This window comes from Lepidochelys kempii, chromosome 16, assembly GCF_965140265.1.
Source record: "Lepidochelys kempii isolate rLepKem1 chromosome 16, rLepKem1.hap2, whole genome shotgun sequence".
Taxonomy (NCBI): Eukaryota; Metazoa; Chordata; order Testudines; family Cheloniidae; genus Lepidochelys; species Lepidochelys kempii.
The window spans coordinates 24,282,857-24,306,297 of record NC_133271.1 but is presented as its reverse complement, the minus strand read 5'-3'; the positions used below and the strand labels follow the sequence as shown (position 1 = coordinate 24,306,297).

The following is a 23,441-nucleotide window of genomic DNA, read 5'->3' as shown; positions in this document are numbered from 1 at the left end:
TTATGTTTTTAATTCTTCCTAGGCATATGTGTTGCTGATGCACTCCAAGTGCAGGTTTTAAAAGATGTTTTTGTGAGCATGCATATACCTTATTCTGTTGTGCGTGGAGAACAAATTGAGTTAAAAGGATCTGTTTACAACTACAGAAATTCCAGAACAATGGTAATTTGTGGATTTTCTGAATTTTATATAAGTAGTATTATGATGAACTGACAAAGGATTTGTTTCTGCAAGTATACAGTCAGTATGCATGAGTCAGGATTCTCCAATTGTTAAAAAATGCAGCATTGTACTTCATAATTTAATTTATTTGCTTCCTGTAGCACCCATCACATTCTATTTGGGCACAGTTCAAAAGTTGTATTAAAAAATCAACTGCCCCCAGGCAGAACCAATAGCTATGTTTGTAGAATATCCTGGTGTGTGGCCTACCCAGTTCTCAATGGTAGGTGGTGAAAAAGGGAAGCCAAAATGGCATAAGTGGAACTGACACATGAAATGACTTTCACTTAATTCTGAAGCCAGCTCCCAATGTACTCTAGTGAACAGAATCATGGATGGAGTTTCTACATATTAGCTTCCTGAACTGAGAGGGCAGTGCTCTTGATCAAATGTGGAAAAAACTTTCGGACTCAAGAATAAACAATTTTGTACATCAAGAAATGCACTAATCTTTACATCTTTCTGCTTCACTCCCTTTTCTAGTCCTTCCCTCCTGCTGGTCAGGCACAGACTACATGTTTGAGCGCCCACAGTGTTAGCTTTGGTAGAAAGAACCTTGGACAGGACAGGGAAGAAAGGGTCAGTTCAGCAGAAGCAGCATTCAGCAACATATGAAGTTTTCTTTCTGTAGCATCCACCTTCTCTCATGTAAAAGTACAGTGCACAAAATATTTTTTTTAAAGATGGCTGCTATACTAATAGGATGTCCCAGTTATCACCCTCACCTCCTTGCTTGGATGTTGTATCCCTTTTCCTTTCTCTTTGTCTGTCTGTCTTTTTAAACTGTATGCTCTTTCGGGCATAGAGACTGCATCTTTCTCTGTGTTTTGAAATTACATAGCAACTTTTGTGTTCTATCCTAATATAAATATTAGAAAATAAATAATATAACGCTTCTGCTCAAAATTTGAGTTTGAAATTTCAAGTGGAGGGTGGTTTTCTTGGTTACAAATTTTTGAAAGCAAATAAATAATGTTGCCTGGAGGTTTAATAGAAAAGCAAAATTTTAGGGATGAAAAATACCCTGAAACAGAACAGTGAAATTTTACAGAAAAATGTTGCAAAGAAAAGTTATATGCAACTGTATATATGATGCCTAGCGCTATGGCTCTCTGATCCTTGGTTAGGGCCTCTGTGCGCTACTATAATGCAAATAACAACAATAATAATAAAGTTAATCACTTTTACACATTGCTAACAATAGTAAAATTGTTTAGCGTTATCTAACTCAGTGTAAAATTTATTTTAATCTTTTAAAATCTTCTCTGATGTTTCAGTTCTGTGTTAAAGCAACAGTTGGAGATGGAATCTGTTTGTTCGAAGGCTCTGCAAGTGCTCAGCAAAGGTTACAGAGTTGTCAATTTCAGAACCTAGATGGTTATTCTGTCACATCAGTTACATTCAGAATACTCCCTCTGGAACTAGGTCTTCATACAATCAACTTTACATTGTTGGCTGAACAGAACAGTGAAGTTTTAGTGAAAACATTGCGTGTGGTGGTAAGACCAAAACCTTCCTTAGAACTCTTTTTGAATAGATTCAGTCATAATAAATGGATGGTATTTTATAAATATATGAAATCAGAATATGAACATGACTGCATTTGATTTATGAAATCCAGGGATCATATGTAATTTACTTGTGTTTAAAAAGTGCTTATCAGTCTTTTGGGTGCTGTAAAATAACAAATAATACACCTGCAAATAGTCTTGTCATTCTGTTTAACAGATCTACCAGTTGCAGCAGTTGTTAATCTCCATTCTGATGTGTATATAAAAGGCATAAAACATTTGCCTGATCCTGCAGTCCTTTCTCATATAAAATGCTCATTGACTTCATTGAGAGTTATGCCATGATGCAACTTCAGGATTGGGCCCTTATGTATTTACTTTTTTAAATGTATGGATTACAATGGTTGACAACTAGTAGGCAAATAGGTGTAAATATGATGTATGTAGCTTGTAACTTAAAATAAGCAAATAGAGTATAGAATATTGATGATGTGGTTTGCATCAGTTTTTCAAATACTTAAATACATTTATTGTAAAGATATATTTATTATAGTTTTATAATTCCCATAAACTTTATTTACATCTGTTGCTAATTTTGGTTGAAGATTTTGTTTTGAAAAGAAATGGCAGGCAGCAGCAAACCTTTAAACTGAGAATTAGACAAAGATTATGTGGGTCTGATTGTTTGATATTTTAAAATTATTGCTTTAGTCCGTGTGTTAAATTAAACAAAGTACTTTGATGTACTGCTTAGTTTTGGCCTCTTCTTGATTGCAGCCAGAAGGTATTAAGAGAGAACTTCATGCAGGCTTTTCTCTGGATCCACAAGGTGTTAATGGTATGGAAAGTGATTTTGTTCTTTTACTCTGCAATCTCAGACAAACATCAAAATCAATTCTTCTTCATGGCACAATGCTCACATATCTCTATTGTGAAATTGCATGTCCTAGCACACAGTAATGGAGTCCCTTTCAAAGTAGCTAGCCATTTTTTTTAGATTTTGATTAATTGGAATGATTAGGAACTCATATCTTATATGGCATGCAGACTTTGAGATTTTTCTAAATTTAGTTGTTCAGGAAAACCGACTACCAAGTGCTGTTTTCCCTAGAATAGAAAATAATCCAGTTTAATCAGAGATGAATCTATCCCCCAGAGTTCTGATCAAGATTAGAACTTTTCTAAAGATCCAAGTATTAGTTTAATTTATTATGGAATTAGGGTCTGGATCTGAACTTTTTCAAAGTTTAGAGTTGTTTGGATCTGGATTTTAGACCCAACTCTAGTTTTCATGATTTTTTGTGTGTGTTTGATAAATTGGCAAACAGCTGTGGCTTCAGTCTGACCCAGCAGGTAATGCTATAAATATGTTGAGATATATATGTACTTATTTCCAATTGCAGGTATAATCAGAAGACGACAAGAATTTCGATACAGGACACCATTTGATCTGGTCCCCAAAACAAAAATTGACAGGACTGTGAGTATAAAAGGTAAATGGAATGAAATGTTTGCAGTATTTTATGTTTAGTTTCTAGATACGTGCTTGCTCTCTTTCTTAATTTCCTTTTTTTTCTGCTCTACCCACCTGACTATACTCTCAGGTTCTCTCTCTTTCTTTTGAGAAAAGGCTATTTAGACCAGCCTCTTCTTTAGAGGTTATATTGTCTTAAACTCGTATCTTTATTAATAGATTTTTATAGAAAATGATTAGAGTATCTCTAAATGTTATGGGTCAAATTCTACCCTCAGATATTCTTGCACAACTCCCAATTAAGTCAATAAGAGTTATGCCTGTATTTCTGAGGCAGCAATTAACCATGTTGTTTTTCTTCACAGGACAGCTTATGGGTGAAGTAATCTCTGCTGCTCTCAAACGTGAAGGTGTTCAGTTTCTTACTAATTTGCCTAAGGGCAGTGCAGAGGCAGAGCTCATGAGTATTGCTCCAGTATTTTATGTCTTTCACTACCTGGAAAAGTCCGATAACTGGAATTTACTTGGCCCTGAAACCATAACATCAAGAGTTAATATGAGGAGGAAGATGAAAGAAGGTAGAAAAACGTGGTCTTCAATTTCTGGTTTTATTTGAAGGTTCTAAGGACTTGCAGATACTGTTGGATAGGAAAGTTAATGTTTAATATTTGATGAAAATGTAATAAAGCTAATGTATTTTAAAAAAATATTTTAAACTAAAACTGTGGGGTTAACTATGTTTCACATAATGTTTCTGTAGTGGCTGAACTACAAAATTGCTTGAACTGACACCTATGTTGCAAACCCTATAAAATATGATCTTATCTTATTTGGAAGCAGTAAAGTTTTAGTTGACATGCACAATTAGGGTAATTTAATATTATCTTTTTGAGTTGGAAGTTAACCATTTGCTGCTTTTTTAGAAACAAAACAATTAGAGGCCAGTTATCAAAGAGAGGTTAATTTTTCTTCTAAGTGAAGAAATGTAATTTGAATAGAAATCAGTGCTTCAGAAACACTAAGTCTGCTTTATGTATATCTTAGGTATTGTAAGCGTCCTGTCATTCAGAAACAGAGACTTCTCTTACAGCATGTGGAAAGACGGGACATCCAGCACTTGGTGAGTTAAAATGATCATTCTATTACAGTGGATTTGAAAGGTTTGATTCAGTCCTGTGTTTCCACAGTGACTAATGTTTAAGGGCCACCTTTCATATTGCCATTAATGTGTGCACAGTACTCCATCAATGCCACTGTTAGTTCCACTTATGGATCATGGGCATCATTTTTGCCTAAGTATTTACAGGAAGAAGTGACTCTCAGTGACTAATTTCTGATCATAGAATCATAGAATATCAGGGTTGGAAGGGACCCCAGAAGGTCATCTAGTCCAACCCCCTGCTCAAAGCAGGACCAATTCCCAGTTAAATCATCCCAGCCAGGGCTTTGTCAAGCCTGACCTTAAAAACCTCTAAGGAAGGAGATTCTACCACCTCCCTAGGTAACGCATTCCAGTGTTTCACCACCCTCTTAGTGAAAAAGTTTTTCCTAATATCCAATCTAAACCTCCCCCACTGCAACTTGAGACCATTACTCCTCGTTCTGTCATCTGCTACCATTGAGAACAGTCTAGAGCCATCCTCTTTGGAACCCCCTTTCAGGTAGTTGAAAGCAGCTATCAAATCCCCCCTCATTCTTCTCTTCTGCAGGCTAAACAATCCCAGCTCCCTCAGCCTCTCCTCATAACTCATGTGTTCCAGTCCCCTAATCATTTTTGTTGCCCTTCGCTGGACTCTCTCCAATTTATCTACATCCTTCTTGAAGTGTGGGGCCCAAAACTGGACACAGTACTCCAGATGAGGCCTCACCAATGTCGAATAGAGGGGAACGATCACGTCCCTCGATCTGCTCGCTATGCCCCTACTTATACATCCCAAAATGCCATTGGCCTTCTTGGCAACAAGGGCACACTGCTGACTCATATCCAGCTTCTCGTCCACTGTCACCCCTAGGTCCTTTTCTGCAGAACTGCTGCCTAGCCATTCGGTCCCTAGTCTGTAGCTGTGCATTGGGTTCTTCCGTCCTAAGTGCAGGACCCTGCACTTATCCTTATTGAACCTCATCAGATTCCTTTTGGCCCAATCTTCCAATTGGTCTAGGTCCTTCTGTATCCTATCCCTCCCCTCCAGCGTATCTACCACTCCTCCCAGTTTAGTATCATCCGCAAATTTGCTGAGAGTGCAATCCACACCATCCTCCAGATCATTTATGAAGATATTGAATAAAACCGGCCCCAGGACCGACCCTTGGGGCACTCCACTTGATACCGGCTGCCAACTAGACATGGAGCCATTGATCACTACCCGTTGAGCCCGACAATTTAGCCAGCTTTCTACCCACCTTATAGTGCATTCATCCAGCCCATACTTCCTTAACTTGCTGACAAGAATACTATGGGAGACCGTGTCAAAAGCTTTGCTAAAGTCAAGAAACAATACATCCACTGCTTTCCCTTCATCCACAGAACCAGTAATCTCATCATAGAAGGCGATTAGATTAGTCAGGCATGACCTTCCCTTGGTGAATCCATGCTGGCTGTTCCTGATCACTTTCCTCTCATGCAAGTGCTTCAGGATTGATTCTTTGAGGACCTGCTCCATGATTTTTCCAGGGACTGAGGTGAGGCTGACTGGCCTGTAGTTCCCAGGATCTTCCTTCTTCCCTTTTTTAAAGATTGGCACTACATTAGCCTTTTTCCAGTCATCCGGGACTTCCCCGGTTCGCCACGAGTTTTCAAAGATAATGGCCAGTGGCTCTGCAATCACAGCCGCCAATTCCTTCAGCACTCTCGGATGCAACTCGTCCGGCCCCATGGACTTGTGCACGTCCAGCTTTTCTAAATAGTCCCTAACCGCCTCTATCTCCACAGAGGGCTGGCCATCTCTTCCGCATTTTGTGATGCCCAGCGCAGCAGTCTGGGAGCTGACCTTGTTAGTGAAAACAGAGGCAAAAAAAGCATTGAGTACATTAGCTTTTTCCACATCCTCTGTCACTAGGTTGCCTCCCTCATTCAGTAAGGGGCCCACACATTCCTTGGCTTTCTTCTTGTTGCCAACATACCTGAAGAAACCCTTCTTGTTACTCTTGACATCTCTGGCTAGCTGCAGCTCCAGGTGCGATTTGGCCCTCCTGATAACATTCCTACATGCCCGAGCAATATTTTTATACTCTTCCCTGGTCATATGTCCAACCTTCCACTTCTTGTAAGCTTCTTTTTTATGTTTAAGATCTGCTAGGATTTCACCATGGTTTCACCATGGATTTCACCATGGTTTCACCATGGTTTCACCATGGTTTCACCAGGATTTCTCTGATGGTTCAGAGAAGGGTGGAAAATCTCCCACAGTACGCCAAGACTATTGTACAGTATTGTATTTAAGGAAAAATCACCTTCCTGTGCTCTGTAGAGATCAGCTTGCACACTGCAGCATGAGATTTGATTAACTTTATTTTACAATGCTAATTTAAAAATACTATTGATCATTGCTACAGGGTGCCTCTGTGGCTACCCAGTGTACCTCACTGCCTGGCCAGCTCATGCGGCCTCACAGACAGACACACACCAGGTTGTTACCTTTTGGCCACCAGATGTGTACCGTATATTCTCGTTCATAAGCCAAATATTTTTGGTAAAAAAGTGACGCATCAAAGAGCAGGGGTCAGCTTATAAATGGGTCTCCACCAAAATTTGATGATTTTAAACTCTGTGAAATCATTGAATTGAATATCTAATACATTGTCATTTTGTTTACCTGAAGCGTCTGCAGGCATGGAGCCCATAAGCTCCCTGTGGCCGCAGTTCGCCGTTCCCAGCCAATGGGAGCTGTGGGAAGTGGTGCCACAACTTAATGATTAATTTTCTGGGTGCACCTGGCAGATAAAAGTGTACAGTGTGGGTAATTCCGTGATCATTTTAACATACACCTGGGAGCTTCCATCAGTCCCCTCCTCTTACCATACTGGTCCCCAGCCAACCTGCTGCTGGAACCTTACAATGCTCCTTCCTCAAATGAGGGTTAAGGTGGACTATAAAGGGGAGGGGTTGGCTCCCTGGCGTGCCAGTCATAGGTGCCCTGAACACTCCCGTTTCCCCTCCTTTAGATCCCTTTATCTGATCACTGTATCCCTTCTCTACAGAGTAACTGCATTGGACCTCCACCCCATATTTACATAATGAGTTGCCGCATTGTAGCTTAACTCCCATTCCATGTTCACCCTAGCTAAGTCCCCCCTGAACCCGCTGTGGAGAAGGTGGAAAAAAACCCATACTATGCCTTGGTCAATCTGTTGGTGAGGGGAAAATTCCTTCTCAGGCCCCCAAGAAAGGAACAGCTATTGCAGTGCCTACAGCGGATCCTGACCAAACCTGGTATTTCGCCACTTCCCTGGATGGGAGAATAGGTGCTTCTCCATCAGGTCCCGGTAAAAAGGGATTCAATCAATCAATCAATTATTTCAAACCTGTCTGGTTTGTACTTATATCCATCCTTTGGGAGCGACAGGGTGGGGGATGGGTCAGTGTCCCCACACTGACCTGCTCTGCGGCTGCTGCAAAAATCACTCGTAGCCTCTCCACCCCTTAAAGAGGTGACGTCTTTCCCCAGCAGACCAGACAATCCCCACCCCCTGACTTAAAGTGCGGAGCAGTCACCCCCTGAGCTTTCCTTCTGAGCTCCCCCTTGCTTTCTGTTTCTTCCACTTATAGCCTTCTATCGTTAGCCCAGTGATTACAGGTGCTCATAATCCCCCAACAGAAGGTGTTTAATTGCTCCTAGCCTGCAGCCTTTTTCATGCTGTAGCCACATCAGTGACCAGGGTGCTACTAAGAGTGCCCTGTCAAAGTCATACATTTGTCCAGCCATTCTGAAAGGGCTGCAACAAGGTTTAATTGACCCAAGGCAACATACGGTAAACCCAAATCTTAGTAATGCAAGTTTGTGCCTAAATAGGTGCTCTCTGTCTATCTTGGTATTTTAAACTACCCCAAAAAAAATCATCTCACACACTGAACAAAACATCTATATTTTGCTCAATTTCCTTCACAGGTTGACAGCTTTTGCCTTAAGGATTTTTGGACAAGTTAGTCTGTATATTACTCTGGATCAAATTTCTGTTTGTAATTCAGTGTTATGGCTGATTGAAAATTGTCAAATGGCAGATGGGTCATTCAAGGAACTTTCAAGTTATCAGCCAGTAAAACTACAGGTATGACAAGTGAACATATGTTTTATTTGTGCATATATTAAAGGCTCAAGTTGCTGTAAGGTACTCCATTATTTGATACACAAGCTGTTTTAGGCCCTGATTCAGCAAAGCGTATAAGCGAGTATTTAAATGCTATGCTGAATCAGAGGTTTACAGATAATTTTGCTATAATTCACTGAGTTCTAATACATGTTCACACATCTCTCCTTCTAAAATCACTTTTACAGTAGCGCAGTCTTTCAAACTTCACTATATTTTTCAGGTACAGATACTTGTATGTTACTTCTTAGATGCTGTGAAAGCAACATGTATATTGTCTTTTTCTAATCACGATATAAAAGTCCTGAAAAAATATTGGCTTGTCATTACTTTTACACGTATTTTTGTTCTAGTCTGTCTGTATTTTTTTAAGTAAATTAACCTCTTCACAAAAGAAGACTTCTTTTCAGTGTAAAAATAAAATTGCTATTGGACTGATACTTCTTACAGAAATTTTTCTTCAATTCCTCGCTTAAGTTGTAAAATATTCTTTTTATCAATTGACCGCATTGTTTCTAACTACCTTTATTTACATATTTGGATTTTTTTAGGGTACTTTGCCTAAAGAAGCCAAAGAAAAAACTTTGTATCTCACAGCTTTTTCTGTTATTGGACTTGCAAAGGCCATTCATTTATGCCCAACACAGGTATGTAATGCTTTCATTTCTCCAATGAGGCCACAGGCAATCATATTCTCAGCTTCTGTGTTCTGCTGTCCTTAGATTTCCTCCATCTCCTTCCCCCCCAGTCCTGACCCAGAGGCAAGTCAGGATTGATCATAAGGATCTATGATTCTCTCTCAACCCAAACCACCCACAAACCAAAGCTCTTTTCTTTTATCATAAGAGTTACTTCCAGTGTCAAATGTTAATATATACATGTTGATCTAGCCGTTAGTGAACCACAGTGGTGATACAACTTCCAAAATAAGCAAAAGAACAAACCAGATCATTTACCTGGGGATTTGGTTGTAGAAGGTACTGTATAAATACATAATGTCTTGGTAATACAATAGATGATTATCCTTCCAATACATATAACCTCCTGTTCACCTTTTCAGAAAATCCAAGAAGCTAAAAATGCAGGGGAAGGGTATTTGCTGAAAAATGTGCAAGCTGCGGAAAGCACATTTACCTTGGCAATAGCTTCTTATGCTTTAGCTCTCATGGATTCAAACCATCCTGGTGCACGCTCAGCCTTTTCTGCACTGAAGAAGGAAGCTCTTGTAAAAGGTATGACTCAGTAAACTATCACTTCAACCTAAAGAACCTGTTACTGAAGTAGATGGTCTGTAGGTAAGTGAGCAAAGTTTGCAACACAGATGAACTTGACCATAAAGATTCTTTCAGATGAATTGAAATATTTAATAAGTTATAATATATGTTCTTCTTCAAGTGCTTGCTCATGTCGATTCCATTGTAGGTTTGCTCGTGCTCATGTGCGCAGTCGTCTGAGGCTTTTGCCTTAGTGGTATCCACAGGGCCGGCTGTGGCACCCTGTGGAGTGCCGCACTCATGCTGCGGTATATCAGGCATTGCTGGCCCTATGCCCTCTCAGTTCCTTCTTACCACCCATGGTGGTCAGTTGGCATGCCTCTGTCCCTGGCTTCACAAGTGGCCAGTGATTTCTCTTCTAACTTCGCCTTGCGCTTCTAGCTGTAAATAGTTAATCATTTCATAGTGGCTGGCCACCACTTCCAGTTTACAGTGCTCCCCTTTGGCCTGTCCTCGGCTCGCAGGGTATTCACGAAATGTGTGGCACCGGTGGTGGCTTACCTGAGACGTCAGGGAATCCAGATCTTCCCATATCTTGATGACTGGCTCATCAAAGGCAGGTCTCTGGAGCAGGTGCAAAGGAGTCTCGATCTGGTATGTTCCACTTGCAGTGACCTGGGCCTGTTAATAAACACAGAAAAGTCCATGTTAACACCAGTCCAACGCATAGAGTTCATTGGAGTCAGAAGGGTACTGACCTTCTACATATATAGAACGAAGCTGTTCTGTAAGTCAATGCAGCTGTTCATTGCTGTGGCAGACAGGATGAACGGTTGCCCAATGTCTGCCCAGAGAATATCATTGTGGATCACTGCCTGCATCCACTACTGTTATGAGCTGGCGAAGATGTCCCCACTGGTGATTGTGACTGCTCACTCGACTAAGGTGCAGGCGTCCTTGGCAGCCTTCCTCGCTCAGGTACCGATTCAAGAAATTTGTCAGGCCGTGACCTAGTCGTCCTTCCACACATTTGCTTTGCACTATACTCTGATTCAGCAAGCTCAAGATGACGCTGGTTTCGGCAGAGCTGTGCTCCAATCTGCAAGACTCTGAACTCCAAGCCCACCTCTGGGGATACTGCTTTCGAGTCACCTAGAATGGAATTGACATGAGCAAGCACTCGAAGAAGAAAAAACGGTTACCTACCTTTCGTAACTGTTGTTCTTCGAGATGTGTAGCTCATGTCCATTCCATTACCTGCCCTCCTGCCCCTCTGTTGGAGTAGTCAGCAAGAAGGAACTGAGAGGGCGTAGGGCTGGCGGCGCCTGATATACCGCAGCATGAGCGTGGCACTCCAGAGGGCTCCAGAGCCAGCCCTAGGGATACTGCTAAGGGAGAATCTCCGATGATCGTGCACATGGGCACGCACATACTGACAATGGAATGGACATGAGCAACATGTCTTAAGAACAACAGTTATGAAAGGTAAGGAACCGTTTTTTTTGTTTGTTTCTTAAAAAAATTAATATAACCATAGTTTCCATCTCCTTTCAAGAAATTCAGTGGGGGTTTTATTGAATAGTGTAAAAGCAGATTGATGACTGTTATAGTGATTTATATGTACATGATATTAGGGCTGCCTTAACAAAGCAATGGGATGCAGAGAGGACCTAGACGAGCAATTCTCTTGCCTTGTGGTCCTCACCAGCATTTTGATTTCAAAATGCACAATTCAGTTCCACTACAGGTTGCTGATCTTAACAATTTTTTTAATATTTAGTTTCTGTTGATATGTACAATATATAAGTATAAAACATGAAAATTAATGGTAATAAAGTTAAAAATCACTTGTTACTGGTTTGTAAATACAGTATCCTATAATACATCAAACTCCTCTATTCCCAAGACCAACAGAACACAAATCTATCACCATCTGTTTCACAACGAAGGTAGCAACAAAGGAATAGCATCTGCTTTTCCTGTTAGAGAATTAAATTGTGTTGTGCACAGGTCAGGTTATATTCAGAGGTTTAAATAGCCTTCGGGCATAAAGAGAGCACAACTCCATCTCTGATAAAAACAGAGGGAGAACTCCTCCTTCTCTCCCTGACTTGGATAAGCAGTACTCCCCCTCCAGTTTGGCTTGTGTGGTGAGAGCTCCCCTTCCTGTTACAATCTACTTTAACCCCTGCTAATATTTTATTACTTTTCCAGGTGACCCTCCTGTTTATCGTTTTTGGAAGGATACTTCCACTAAACTAGATAAATATGTTCCTAATGCTGGCACTGCACAGATTGTTGAAACCACTGCTTATGCCTTGCTAACCACTCTCTTGAGTGGGGACAAAGTCTATGCTGATCCAGTTGTCAGATGGTTGTCTGAAGAGCAAAGATATGGTGGTGGATTTTATTCCACTCAGGTGTGTTTTTAAATGTTTCTCTCCTGTTTTTCAGATGATGAAATCAGAGAAGCCTTAGTAGGGTAATACATGAGCCAAACTGATGACTTGTGTGTCCTGTTATGTTGGGTGGGAATCGAAGGAAATTAGCAACATGACCTCCAGCTGCAGGAATGTTACTTCCTTAGCAGTACATGCAAATCATTACTCCTATATCTGCAGGCTCACTCTATTGACTTTAGATACAGCCAGATGAAAAAAACTGTGTACCAGGAAAAAACTCATTTTGACCAAAATTTCTACAAAACCAATATATTTTGACACTGAATTTGTCACTGTTTTTCACAAAAAATGAAAAGCCCTATTTACAGATGAAAAACTTTTTGTATTAAAAACAGCAAATTCACTTGTGTTTTTAAAAAAATGATTAGTGGAATTTCATTGTTTTCCCATATGCTTTCTGACAAAAAGTCACCCTTGACCAAATTTGCTAATTCTTGCAAACTTTCTGGTTTTGCAAATAAAAAAATCTATGAAGTGAAAAGCTATGATACAGCAATTTTTCACAGCAATAGTTGTGCTTATTTACTAGCTTTCTTACTTTTAAAACATCTGTTTCCAGCAGCTGTGCACTTATTTATAAACTTTTAATAAAACAATAAATTACACAAACATGCCCACAAAGTAGTGTTAAATATCCTATCATTTTATTAAGAGTATAATAACACACTATTAAACTGCTTAGCTGGTTAGGGTTACCACTATCTGTCTTCCTAAATAAGTGTCTGAGTAAAGTGTTTAATAATCAGTTTTGTTACAGTTTAGTTTCCATTCCAGTAGTAATTCTTTCTAATTTGATTTTTGACAGGACACAATTAATGCCCTTGAAGCCTTGACTGAATATTCCCTTCTTGTTAAACGTCTTTTGCTAAACATGGATGTCAAGGTGGCTTACAAGAATTATGGAGACCTTCAGCACTATAAACTGACAGAAGAAAATTACATAGGAGGGACTCTGGAAGTGAGTGAATAGTTTTACCTTAGAAAAGTGAAAACAAATCTTATTAATAACTTACAAAAATTCCTTTGAGAAGGAAAGAAATAAAGTCTAGACAAATTTTAAAAAAAGAAAATGTGTCTATGAAAAATACCATTTGATTAACTGTTGTCTTCATCTGCTAAGATTTAATTGATGCAGCAAGTGATTAAAGGTTTCACTGATTCAGGACCACATCCTCGAAACACTTATTTACATGAATAGTCCCATTGAATTCAGTAAGACCACACAAATGTGTAAAGTTGCATGTGTAAACAGTGGGACTGGCCCTTTGCTTGTAATCAGAAATGTAAAAAAGATCATAAGATCCATGTGACTTCTATCTATTTGACTACTAATGGTAGTATCTTAACTAGTACTTTGCAAATATTTATATTTAATGTCAAATCATATTTATGTTTACATCTTTAGGTACCTTTGCACGATGACATATATGTAAGCACTGGGAGCAGCACTGGTTTAGCAACAGTAAATGTAAGTGGTTAAGCAAAAATTTTTAAAGAACAAAGCCTTTTTTTGATCTTGTCAATATGCGCAATGAAAGGGATCCCGAGAAGTTTCCTCTGTGTCCCGACTTCTGTTACCTGTTCCCTGGACCAAAGTGGCAGAAGCCATTTTGTATACATATAGATCTTGTGTAAGAAGGTGCAGCTCCATTTGAAATCATTAGTTACACCTACTTTTACACCAACTCAACTCATTTGTCTTAAGTCATGTGATTCCTAAAGTATATTGTCTAATTCTGGAACATTTTGACAGCAGTAAAATAATTAAATTACCTCAGGTGATTTATTTGTAGTGAGACAAGCGATGGAAATTCTTCCCTCCTCCCCCAACTTATCTGTTCCGTAGTTCTAAATATTTAGGACAAAATTTTTAACAGGGCTCACTAATTTGGAGTGTGCAATTGGAGACACCAATTTCTAGGTGTTTCAAGTTGGGCACCCAAAAATGGAGAACTCCCAAATTAGTGAACATTCTTGAAAAACTTTGCCTCAATAACTTTGTAATAGAGAGTGTGCCTTCTCTTATTCTATTTTTCTGTGCTTTGTATTATTGTTTATAAATATATTACAATGCTATTATGACATACTATTTATCCTTTGGCTTCTATACCTCCAGGAATTTTACAAATAAATAATTGATTACCACCTTTCGGAACAGAACAATACGTAATTCACAAAGGCACTTCAGTAAGATGGTTGATATTTGTTATTCTTTTATAATATAAACACAGGACCACAACCTAGTCTCATATGCACAGGCTGAATTAATGTATGTTTCAATTATTCTGTCATCTCTTTATCCCTTTTGCTCTGCAATTTTCAAAGAGGAGTCATTACTGTACACCCATATATTAACTTGCATGTGTGATATATTGCTATATTTATGTATACTACTTCTTCAGTAGTGTCCCTATGGGTGTGCCACTTCAGGACGCATGTGCCCCATGCACCTTTGATCAGTAATTTTCTGTAACAATGCCTGTTCGGCCCAGCATGCATACCAGACATCTTCATGCACCATACAGAGTACACATAGAACTGCATGAGTGAACCATCCTCAGTTCCTTCTCAGCTGCCCTATGGCCTCAGAAAGAGCATCTAGCATGCCTGCTTTCAGCCTAGCAGTAGCTTAGCTTTTTTTATCCTAGTCTTCAGATAGTTTAGTTTACCAGTTTGTTTGTTTTACTTTATTAATCTGGTAGCCCCTTTTTTATCTGGGTTTTTTTAATTGAACACCCTTGTTCTCCTCCACTTTTGAATGGCTCTGTCTTAGGGGTGGTCATCATTTGTTATGCCAGGATCCCCAGGCCTTATGCACTGCGTTTTTTTCTGCAGGAAGTCTGTCTCCATTAGCAATGGACATTCTTAGTGTCTTCCCTGGGAGACACCCACATACTGGCAAAGTGTAAGATCTGCACTTTTTTTAAAGAGCAGATCTAGAGAAAACAGAGAAATCAAATTTAGATTGCTTATGATGGAGCAAGCCCTAAGACCAGCATCAGATCTTGGTTCAGAGGACCCCTTGTACACTGGCCTTCAAGTGTACTTAGTGCCCCATTGACCCCCATATCTCATGCGCTGGGATCTTCACAGGATAAAGGCGCCAAAGGTACCAACAGGCTCCAAAGAAGAGGAGTTCTGTATCTCCCACCAGAGCCCTTTTCAGAGAAATCTCAGTCACCTCAGAGCATGACTGTTTCAGCGACCTTTGGTCCCAGAGAGAGTACCTTTGAGGTTCCAAGATGATGCTCTGCTACTGGGAGCTCATCAAAGACTTCAAGCTCTTCAAGAGATGCAGTACTAAGCATGCTCCAATATTGATATTGGTGCCAATAAGACATGATAATTCCAGCAGAGAATGTAAGTACACTGCTTCTAGGAAGCTGGGAAGGCTATGAACCCCAAGCACTTTGATTCTAGGAAACTGGAAACGTCCACCTTGGTACGCAAACCGGTATCCCAGACTGCTATGCCAGTGTGCCAAAAGCCATCAACATCTCCAGTACTGACGCCGTCCACTAGATATGCATCTCTGAAGCAATCAGCGCCTCCGGTGCCAACACCCATCTTCTAGACAGGCACCATCAAAGCAGTCGGCAACCTTGGTATTGAAGCCAGTTGTTGTAGGGCCTCACTCAACCTTGGCTCAGATACACCTGTTACCACAAGAATCTTCAGGAACCTTTTTGTTTCAGAGGAACTGGTGTCTCCATTGCTAATGGGGACTGAACCTTTGTTTTTACTGTGATCTGTTGAGTCACCAAGACATTATCTTTCACCAGTGACTCCCAGCTCTCTGGTACCTCTCACATCGGACAGACATCTAGCTTCACCTTCATTGTCTGCCCCACTGGACTATTTTGAGGATGATTTCTGTGATTCCCAGATCTCCATCCAGGGATTTCCTGCCTACCATAGAAGAGATATCCCCCTGATTAATCATTCTGAGAGGGAAGTTGCAAGGGAGAAACAGTTTTGAGCTTCTTTTCGCTGGTATGACCAACACTGGATGCCGCCTCCTTTACATTACGGTTCCCCGCAATACTCATATTGGGACTTTGAGTGCTGTATTGCCAGCAGTTTTCAAGAGCTCCTAGCTACTCCGATGATCAGCATAAGGATATATATTTTTCTGCTCCATTGAGTCCTCCTCAACCCCAAGAGGAGATCTTTGAGGAACAAGAGGCCAGAGCAGACAAGAAAGTGACACCTCAAACATACCATCATCGCTTAATTAGGCTGTAATGCCTCCACCACCTTCTTCGATGGATAACTTCAACCAGTTCTAGGAGCTGATGAAATGCATTTCTGATTCACTCCAGATTCCTTTGGAGGAGGCTCAAGAGTCACAACGTATGCTTTTGGATATTTTACACCACCTCTGGACAGTGTCACTACCTTTGAATGAAGCTCTACCAGAACCTGCTAAGACCATATGGCAGACTCCTGCCACAGCACCACCTACTATAAATGGGCAGAAATATTATGTCCTAGCAAGAAATTCAGAATATTTGTTCTCTCACCCGCCACCAAATTCTTTAGTTGTGGAAGCTGTCAATGAATATGGCAAGCAATCCCTTACAATAAAGACCAGAAACGTCTCAGTCTCTTTGGGCACAAGAGGTACTCCTCAGTGACCGTGCAGTTCAGGATCACAAATTATCAAGGTCTGATGGTGAAATACAACCATGCTAACTTCAGTACATTCAACAATTTTATTGAAAAACTTCTTGAAGAACTTTGAGAACAGTTCCAGGTCGTCATAACAGAGGGTCAGCTTTTAGCAAGGGTGTCATTTCAAGCTTCTCTAGATGCAGCCAACACTGCAGCTCAATATGTCTCCACTGACATCATCATGCATTGAGTGTCTTGGCTGTAAATGTCCAGATTTCCTAGGGACATCCAAAACACTGTGGAAGACCTCCCCATCGATGGACTGAAACTCTTTTCTGAATCCACAGATGAATCTGTTCACACCTTGAAGGACTTTAGAGCCACACTCAGATCTTGGCATTTACACACCTGCCAATAAGAGGAAATTTAGTAGCTCTCAAACCACACAAAGACAGTAACTGGTTCAATTTTCTATCTATCGTAGATCTACAGAACCACCTAAAAAGAGGTCAAGCTTTCAAAAGAAAAGACCTCCTACCATGATTGCTATCACTACCCAATCATTGTCTTAGACCAAATGTCAATTTTGATGGCTTGGTCAGAGATCTAGAACATCTTCGCTTTGTGAATCTTCAGCTGCCCCAGCCTACCCACCTCCCACTCTTCAGAGCTGGACTTTCACATATTACCTGCATAGGAACAAATTACATTGGACAAGTGGATTCTGGAAGTTGTAACCTCAGGTTGCTCCATCTATTTTACCTCCATTCCTTCCTGTCCCACCCCTCCTTGTCCTCCTCCTCTTCTCATAGATCTGTCTTAGGATCATTTGCTGAGACAGGAAGTCATCTGCCCCCTATGCATAGGGGCCATAGAAACAGTTCCAGCCCAGTACAAGGGGAAGGGATTCTATTCAAAGTATTGTCTGGTCCCCAGAAAGAATGGGGGATGGAGACCAATATTATATCTGAGACTCATAAACACCTTTGTGAAATTAAAGAATTTCAGGATGGTGACTCTCACAGCTAGAATTCTGTCACTGGATTCTGGGTACTGGTTCGCAGTCCTTGACCTTCAGGATGTATATTTTCACATCACAATTCACCTGTCACAAGAGGTTTCTTCATTTTACAGTTGACCAGAATCACTACCAGTAGAGAGTGCTTCCTTTTGTCCTCCCCTGCCCCGGAATGCTCTCAAAGGTCATGGCAGGTAGTAGCCGTTCATTTGTGGCAACTAGGTATGATCATCTTCCTTTACCTCAATGATTGGCTGTTCAAGGGCCCGTTGTATGATGAAGTTCCTTCCACAGTACAAAACACCTATTCCACAGGTTAGGTCTTCAACTCAACATCAAAAAGTCTACTTTGATTGCAGTACATTACAGTGGTTTGATTTCATAGGGGCTTCTCTGGATGCCATAACAACCAAAGCTTACCTACATGTGGTAAGGTTTGTGACCCTGACAAACTTAATTTCCAAGGTTCAAATAAGCCCCCAGACACTGACATCTAATTCTGCATATGACTGTCTGCCTTTGATCATCTCCAAATATGAACACCTGTTTATCAATTTTGAGAATTGTTTGCTGTGCATGTTTTCTGTTAATTGTCTATTTGTACATTTATAGGTGAGGACTATATATCATAAATTCAGTACTTCTGAGGAGACATGTGACTTTGAGTTGAAGGTTAATGTATTGACAGATAAAGGTAAAGAGTTAGTGGTGACTTTTAAAATCTTGTTTTTCTTTTTTAAATTAATCAGGACTGTACAGGAAAATGCATCTTGATTAACAAAGTGGTCAATATTATCCCGTGCACATAACTTTACCTTCACCCCAATCAATTTTTGATGTCATTCATAGCTGTTAATTTAACAGTACACAGCTGTTATCTTGCAGAAGAAGGATCTGGGAGTGGAGGTCAGTGGGTTCAATTCTGCAAGTACCGTGCACTTAAGTTAACCCGTTTGAGTTTCATTTACTTAAGCAGATGGATAAGTGCTTTGCTGGTTCAGTTTATAAAAATTAAAATTTTGGCTAAGGTATAAATGAAAAATTATGTTGTTTGTTCATGAATAGAACATAGGTTCCCATTAAAAATTGGCTGAAAAAATTTCTGAAAAGTATTTGTCTCCTGAATATGAAAATAGTTCATGAGAACCCATTCATATAAGTATGCTGTGGTCTGGACAGCTGCTTCTGAAGAGCTATAAATTATTTGTTCTATTTAACGTACAAAAGGTGAAAGAAGAAAAGATGATAACCAACCTGAACGTTTAGAAGCTTGCGCAAAGTAAGTACAATTGATTTTTCAGTGACATAACTGAGCTTTTCAATATTTTACATGTCTAGGTATATTTTAAATTTAATCCAAACTCTAAACTTCCTGGGTTCCTAGCTCTGCCCTACACAGGATTCCCCATTCCCAGCTGGCACTTAAGTCATTGGATCAGTGCCAAGGGTTACTATGAAGAGGTTACTTGTGCATTTCCTGTTTTCTGAATGTTCAAAACTGTAGCCTTAACTTACTTTAGCATATGCATTTATATGCATTAATTTCCCGCACTTTTGAAGAACAAAGTTAGAAGGAAAAAAGAGATTAAAATATTCGTCATCCACTTGCTAATAATTGCCACCTTGTGTTACTACTGCTGTGACCCTTGTTTCCCTCTTTCTACCCCTTTTTATGTGCATGTGTGTAAGCATGTGCAGGATCAGGGTCAAAGATTGTAAGCTCTCTGGGTTAGGGACTCTTTTAATTTTATGTTTGGATTGAGTCTGTGGCCGCTACTGTAATGTAAATAATACCTGTAATCTCTATTGATTTTATTGGTGTAAATCTGGAGTAAGTCAGCTGAAGTCAGTGAAGTTGTTATGGATTTACAATGGCATAAGAATGAGTAGAATTTGCCCAGAGGTTTTTCTGAGGACCGTGCGCTAAGTTCTAAGTTTTGGTTCTATCTATATTCATTTTTTTGTCCATTTTAGGTACAAGCCTAGTGAGAGAGAACCACAGTCAGGGTCTTCCCATGTAGTGATGGATATAACTTTGGTTAGCGGGCTGGAAGCAAATACAGAAGATTTATCTACTGTAAATATTAAAGAAAATTTTACCTTTACCTACAGTATTTATTGTCCTTCTGCTTTATATCTTTTTATGGTAGTAGTACAGATTTTCAGCATTGTCTCTATCTTATTGCAACGCATTTTTCTCATACTAATTGGAATCGTGTACCTGAGTCTAGAGTCTGGGTTTTTGCCCATTATGGGCCTCATCCAGTTAAGTCAATGGGAGTCAATGTCCTAGAAAAATGGGAGACAAATATGAAGTTTGGATCTGGACTCAGACTTCACCAAAGTTCAAGAATGTTGAGATTTCATAGTTTTAGTACATCTCTAATTATTATTGTTGTTGTTTTTATCCCAAGGGGATGATAGAACAGTTCCCTTAAAGTATGGAATTGTTCATGACTAGGATCACATGGCAATACTAAAGTAACTGAAGATCCATTTGTAGAAAATGTTTTACTCCTCAAAACCATGCTAAAACCAATAAGCATAAAACTTTTATGGAAGACCATGTAAAATCCTTTTAAATTAGCTGATTAAAAACCTTTCTCTTTTTTCCCCCCTAGCTTGCAAGTGGAGTTGATCAGTTGATAACCAATTATGAGATAAAAGATGGACATATTGTTCTACAGATAGAATCGGTAGATCGTCTTTTTTATTTCCTATGATTATTCACAATTGGAAGCACTATTTTATTTTTTGGTAACACAGAGCTTTCTTTTGGTGTCTTTCTAATTCATGCATTCTTCAAATAGGTGCCAGCTAATAAATTCATGTGTGTTGCGTTCCGAATAGGGGAGATTTACCGTGTTGGAATGCGGAGCCCTGCCACATTCACTGTGTATGAATATCATGCACCAGGTATGTGTTCCAGTTCTTCAAATTCACATCTTTTGCTCTCAGAAGATTCTTTGAATCCTGTTAAGAAACTAACAGTTTCTCCCTTTTTCACAACTTTTAATCTACATTATATTAAGGCTTATGTCACAGTCACCATCTTTCTGGCTGAAGAGGTCTGGATGGTACTCTCTTGGAATTCAACTTCTACATGCATTTATTTTTTCCTATTCAATTCTGTAGATAAACAATGCACCATATTTTATAACCCTTTTGGAAATGACAAACTTCTGAGGCTGTGTGAAGGAGCTGAGTGCAAATGCATGGAAGGTAAACTTTGCGAAAAATGCCATTCTGTTGCAGTTAGTTGGAGAATACAGCTTAATGCTTTGGGATCCTTGTGGATGAGAGCACTACATATCAGTGAAAGGAGCTATATATTCTATTTCAGAACAGCAAATGTTGCCTTTGCAATAAATTAAACATTCATTATATTCTAAACTCTAAAAAGAGATGTATGGAATTTAGCTGCACAACTCTTACTGACTTTCATTTTGTCGACTAAATGGGAATTGAGTAGCTTAGCTCTGTTGCTTCTGTGTTACAGATTGCCATGAGCAAATAGAAATTAATTATACTTTAAAAGAGGGCTTGTGCTGATGTTGCTTCCTAGCATTAACGTCATATCTCTTTCACTAAACATAGCGGAATGCAGTCAAATGCAAAAGAAATTAGATCTGACAATAACTGCTGATAGGAGGAGAGAAGCTGCATGCCAGCAAGGCATTGCATATGGTAAGATATGAATGATCAGTACATATTACTTTGAAAAACAAATGAACACTGTGTGATGAGTGATGGTGTGATGCTACAGGGTGCACCTTTTTTGTTTTTATATATGTTGCTTTGAGAGATGCAGCATTTTTCAATATACCTATAAGAACATTGGAGGCATGTGACTCTTGTTAACAACAACATGTACTCATAGAGATGAACATTAGTGCCTGTAAATTAAAATAATTCAACCTAGACAAAGGCAATGTCTGTGGAAATTACATAGAGTTAATGGTCCCAATCTTTGAAGAGCTGCCTGTCTCTTAAGAAGATCTGAGGGCTCTCAACTCCTGCTCAAGTCAATAGGAATTGAGGCTGCTGAATACCTCTCAGGATTGGTTCCAGTACTTTATCATAGACTGTGACTGTAGGTCTACTGGAGTAAAGACAGACCTCAATATATATCTTTCACTGAGTATTCTTTAAAATCAAACACATTTTTTTCAGAATTAAAAATCAAAGCCCTTGGTTATTTTCAGCTAACTTTTGCAAAGTAAATTACCCCATTTCAGATATGTCTGCAGCGCTGAGGGTTTGTTACAGGCTGTGATAGTCTTGTTTCATTCCTGTGAAAAAGCAGCATCGCACTAGAACTGAAACTATACAACACCCAGATTTCTCATTTTGCCTGCCAAACTAAGCAGGAAAGGGTGCAAGAAACCTTTCCCCGATTAAAAATGGTAATCAAAAATAGAAGCACAGTTTTACACCAATCCCAGAGGACAATGTACTCGCCCACACACATACACTGTGTTTCTCTGGGTTTTGTAAGGGTCTCTGAACAGTGATTATTTGATGTGCTGTATAATGTGTTCTAATACTTAGGCACATGTAAGGCAAGTTGTGAACAAAGCATCAGATATAATTGAGTTTCCTGTAATTTGTTGGTTAAAAGCAGATAATGTAATCCCTAACATTCTTCTCACATAGACTTTGTTTTTTTGTTGTTTGCTTTTTAAATGTTATCCCCAAAATGCAAAAAGAGGGAACATGTCCCACAGAGTTATTTAAACATATTTTGTTTTTTAAAGACTTGTCAGTGTTGGGATCAGAACCATTTTAAGGATTTTGACTTTAACCATGTTTTAGGCTAGAGGCATTCTAGCATGGCTTCTGACCCGTGTGAAATTGGTATTTTTTCTGATAATATGCTAACCACACCATCCTGTCATTTACCCTCTTGCTAGACTATAGCATGGTTCTATAAGGCAGTTCTCAGATTTAAAAATCCTGGCCACTTCAGTTATGGAAATCCGTGCTAGGTTGATGTTCAAAATAATATGCTTGAAGCTAGCACAGTTCTGTGCAAGTGTTAGTGAGATGTTAAATCACATATTCTCTGTTACTGGCAAAAACAATCAGTTTTTTCCCCAACGCTAATCCTTTGTCATTGGATTTGAATATGCGTAAATTATTACATCAGGTCCTTTGGGTCTATATGTCTACAGAAATTTTAAATTACTTCAACTATTAGCCTAATAAAAACACTGTTGTAATGCTTGTTTGTTAATGATTGGTTAAAAATTCAGACATAGTTTTGAGTAGCCGAGGTCTGAATGAATTTAGATGCAATGGAGACTTACAATCAAGTCCAGTTTTAGAGCAATGACATTGGATGAATAATACTGTGACGTGAATAGTCTAAAGAATTGCAGCATAAAAAATCTTAATTGTGACTAAAAAAGTGTGTGTGTTTGAAGTGCTTGGCATTCTTTAGTGCGAAACATGCAGTGTCCTTGTAAAGTAATAGCAGTACATTGTAATACAAAAAATAAATGAAACCCTCCTAATTAATGAATTAGGGTGCATTATATGTGTATTTGTGTTGATTTCTGGAAAATATCTAGGAACATTGAAACTACCTTTCTGGTTTATTAAGTCCATTAGCCTATCTCT

At 39.4% G+C, this 23,441-nt stretch overlaps 1 protein-coding gene across 3 annotated transcripts in view; it reads left to right on the top strand.

Annotated features, from left to right (window-relative positions):
• C5 (complement C5) overlaps window positions 1-23,441 on the top strand; it is a 51,377-nt gene that overhangs the window by 25,907 nt on the left and 2,029 nt on the right. For all 3 annotated transcript variants that reach the window (XM_073314964.1, XM_073314963.1, XM_073314962.1), the window contains 19 exons: window positions 23-162; window positions 1,500-1,721; window positions 2,511-2,571; window positions 3,137-3,226; window positions 3,573-3,785; window positions 4,252-4,327; window positions 8,313-8,472; window positions 9,063-9,158; window positions 9,572-9,743; window positions 11,940-12,145; window positions 12,993-13,145; window positions 13,593-13,655; window positions 18,432-18,513; window positions 19,047-19,098; window positions 19,794-19,896; window positions 20,441-20,515; window positions 20,630-20,735; window positions 20,955-21,041; window positions 21,417-21,506. In XM_073314964.1, coding sequence (XP_073171065.1) covers window positions 23-162; window positions 1,500-1,721; window positions 2,511-2,571; window positions 3,137-3,226; window positions 3,573-3,785; window positions 4,252-4,327; window positions 8,313-8,472; window positions 9,063-9,158; window positions 9,572-9,743; window positions 11,940-12,145; window positions 12,993-13,145; window positions 13,593-13,655; window positions 18,432-18,513; window positions 19,047-19,098; window positions 19,794-19,896; window positions 20,441-20,515; window positions 20,630-20,735; window positions 20,955-21,041; window positions 21,417-21,506 — 2,247 coding nt within the window. The remainder of the gene's footprint in view (window positions 1-22; window positions 163-1,499; window positions 1,722-2,510; window positions 2,572-3,136; window positions 3,227-3,572; window positions 3,786-4,251; window positions 4,328-8,312; window positions 8,473-9,062; window positions 9,159-9,571; window positions 9,744-11,939; window positions 12,146-12,992; window positions 13,146-13,592; window positions 13,656-18,431; window positions 18,514-19,046; window positions 19,099-19,793; window positions 19,897-20,440; window positions 20,516-20,629; window positions 20,736-20,954; window positions 21,042-21,416; window positions 21,507-23,441) is intronic.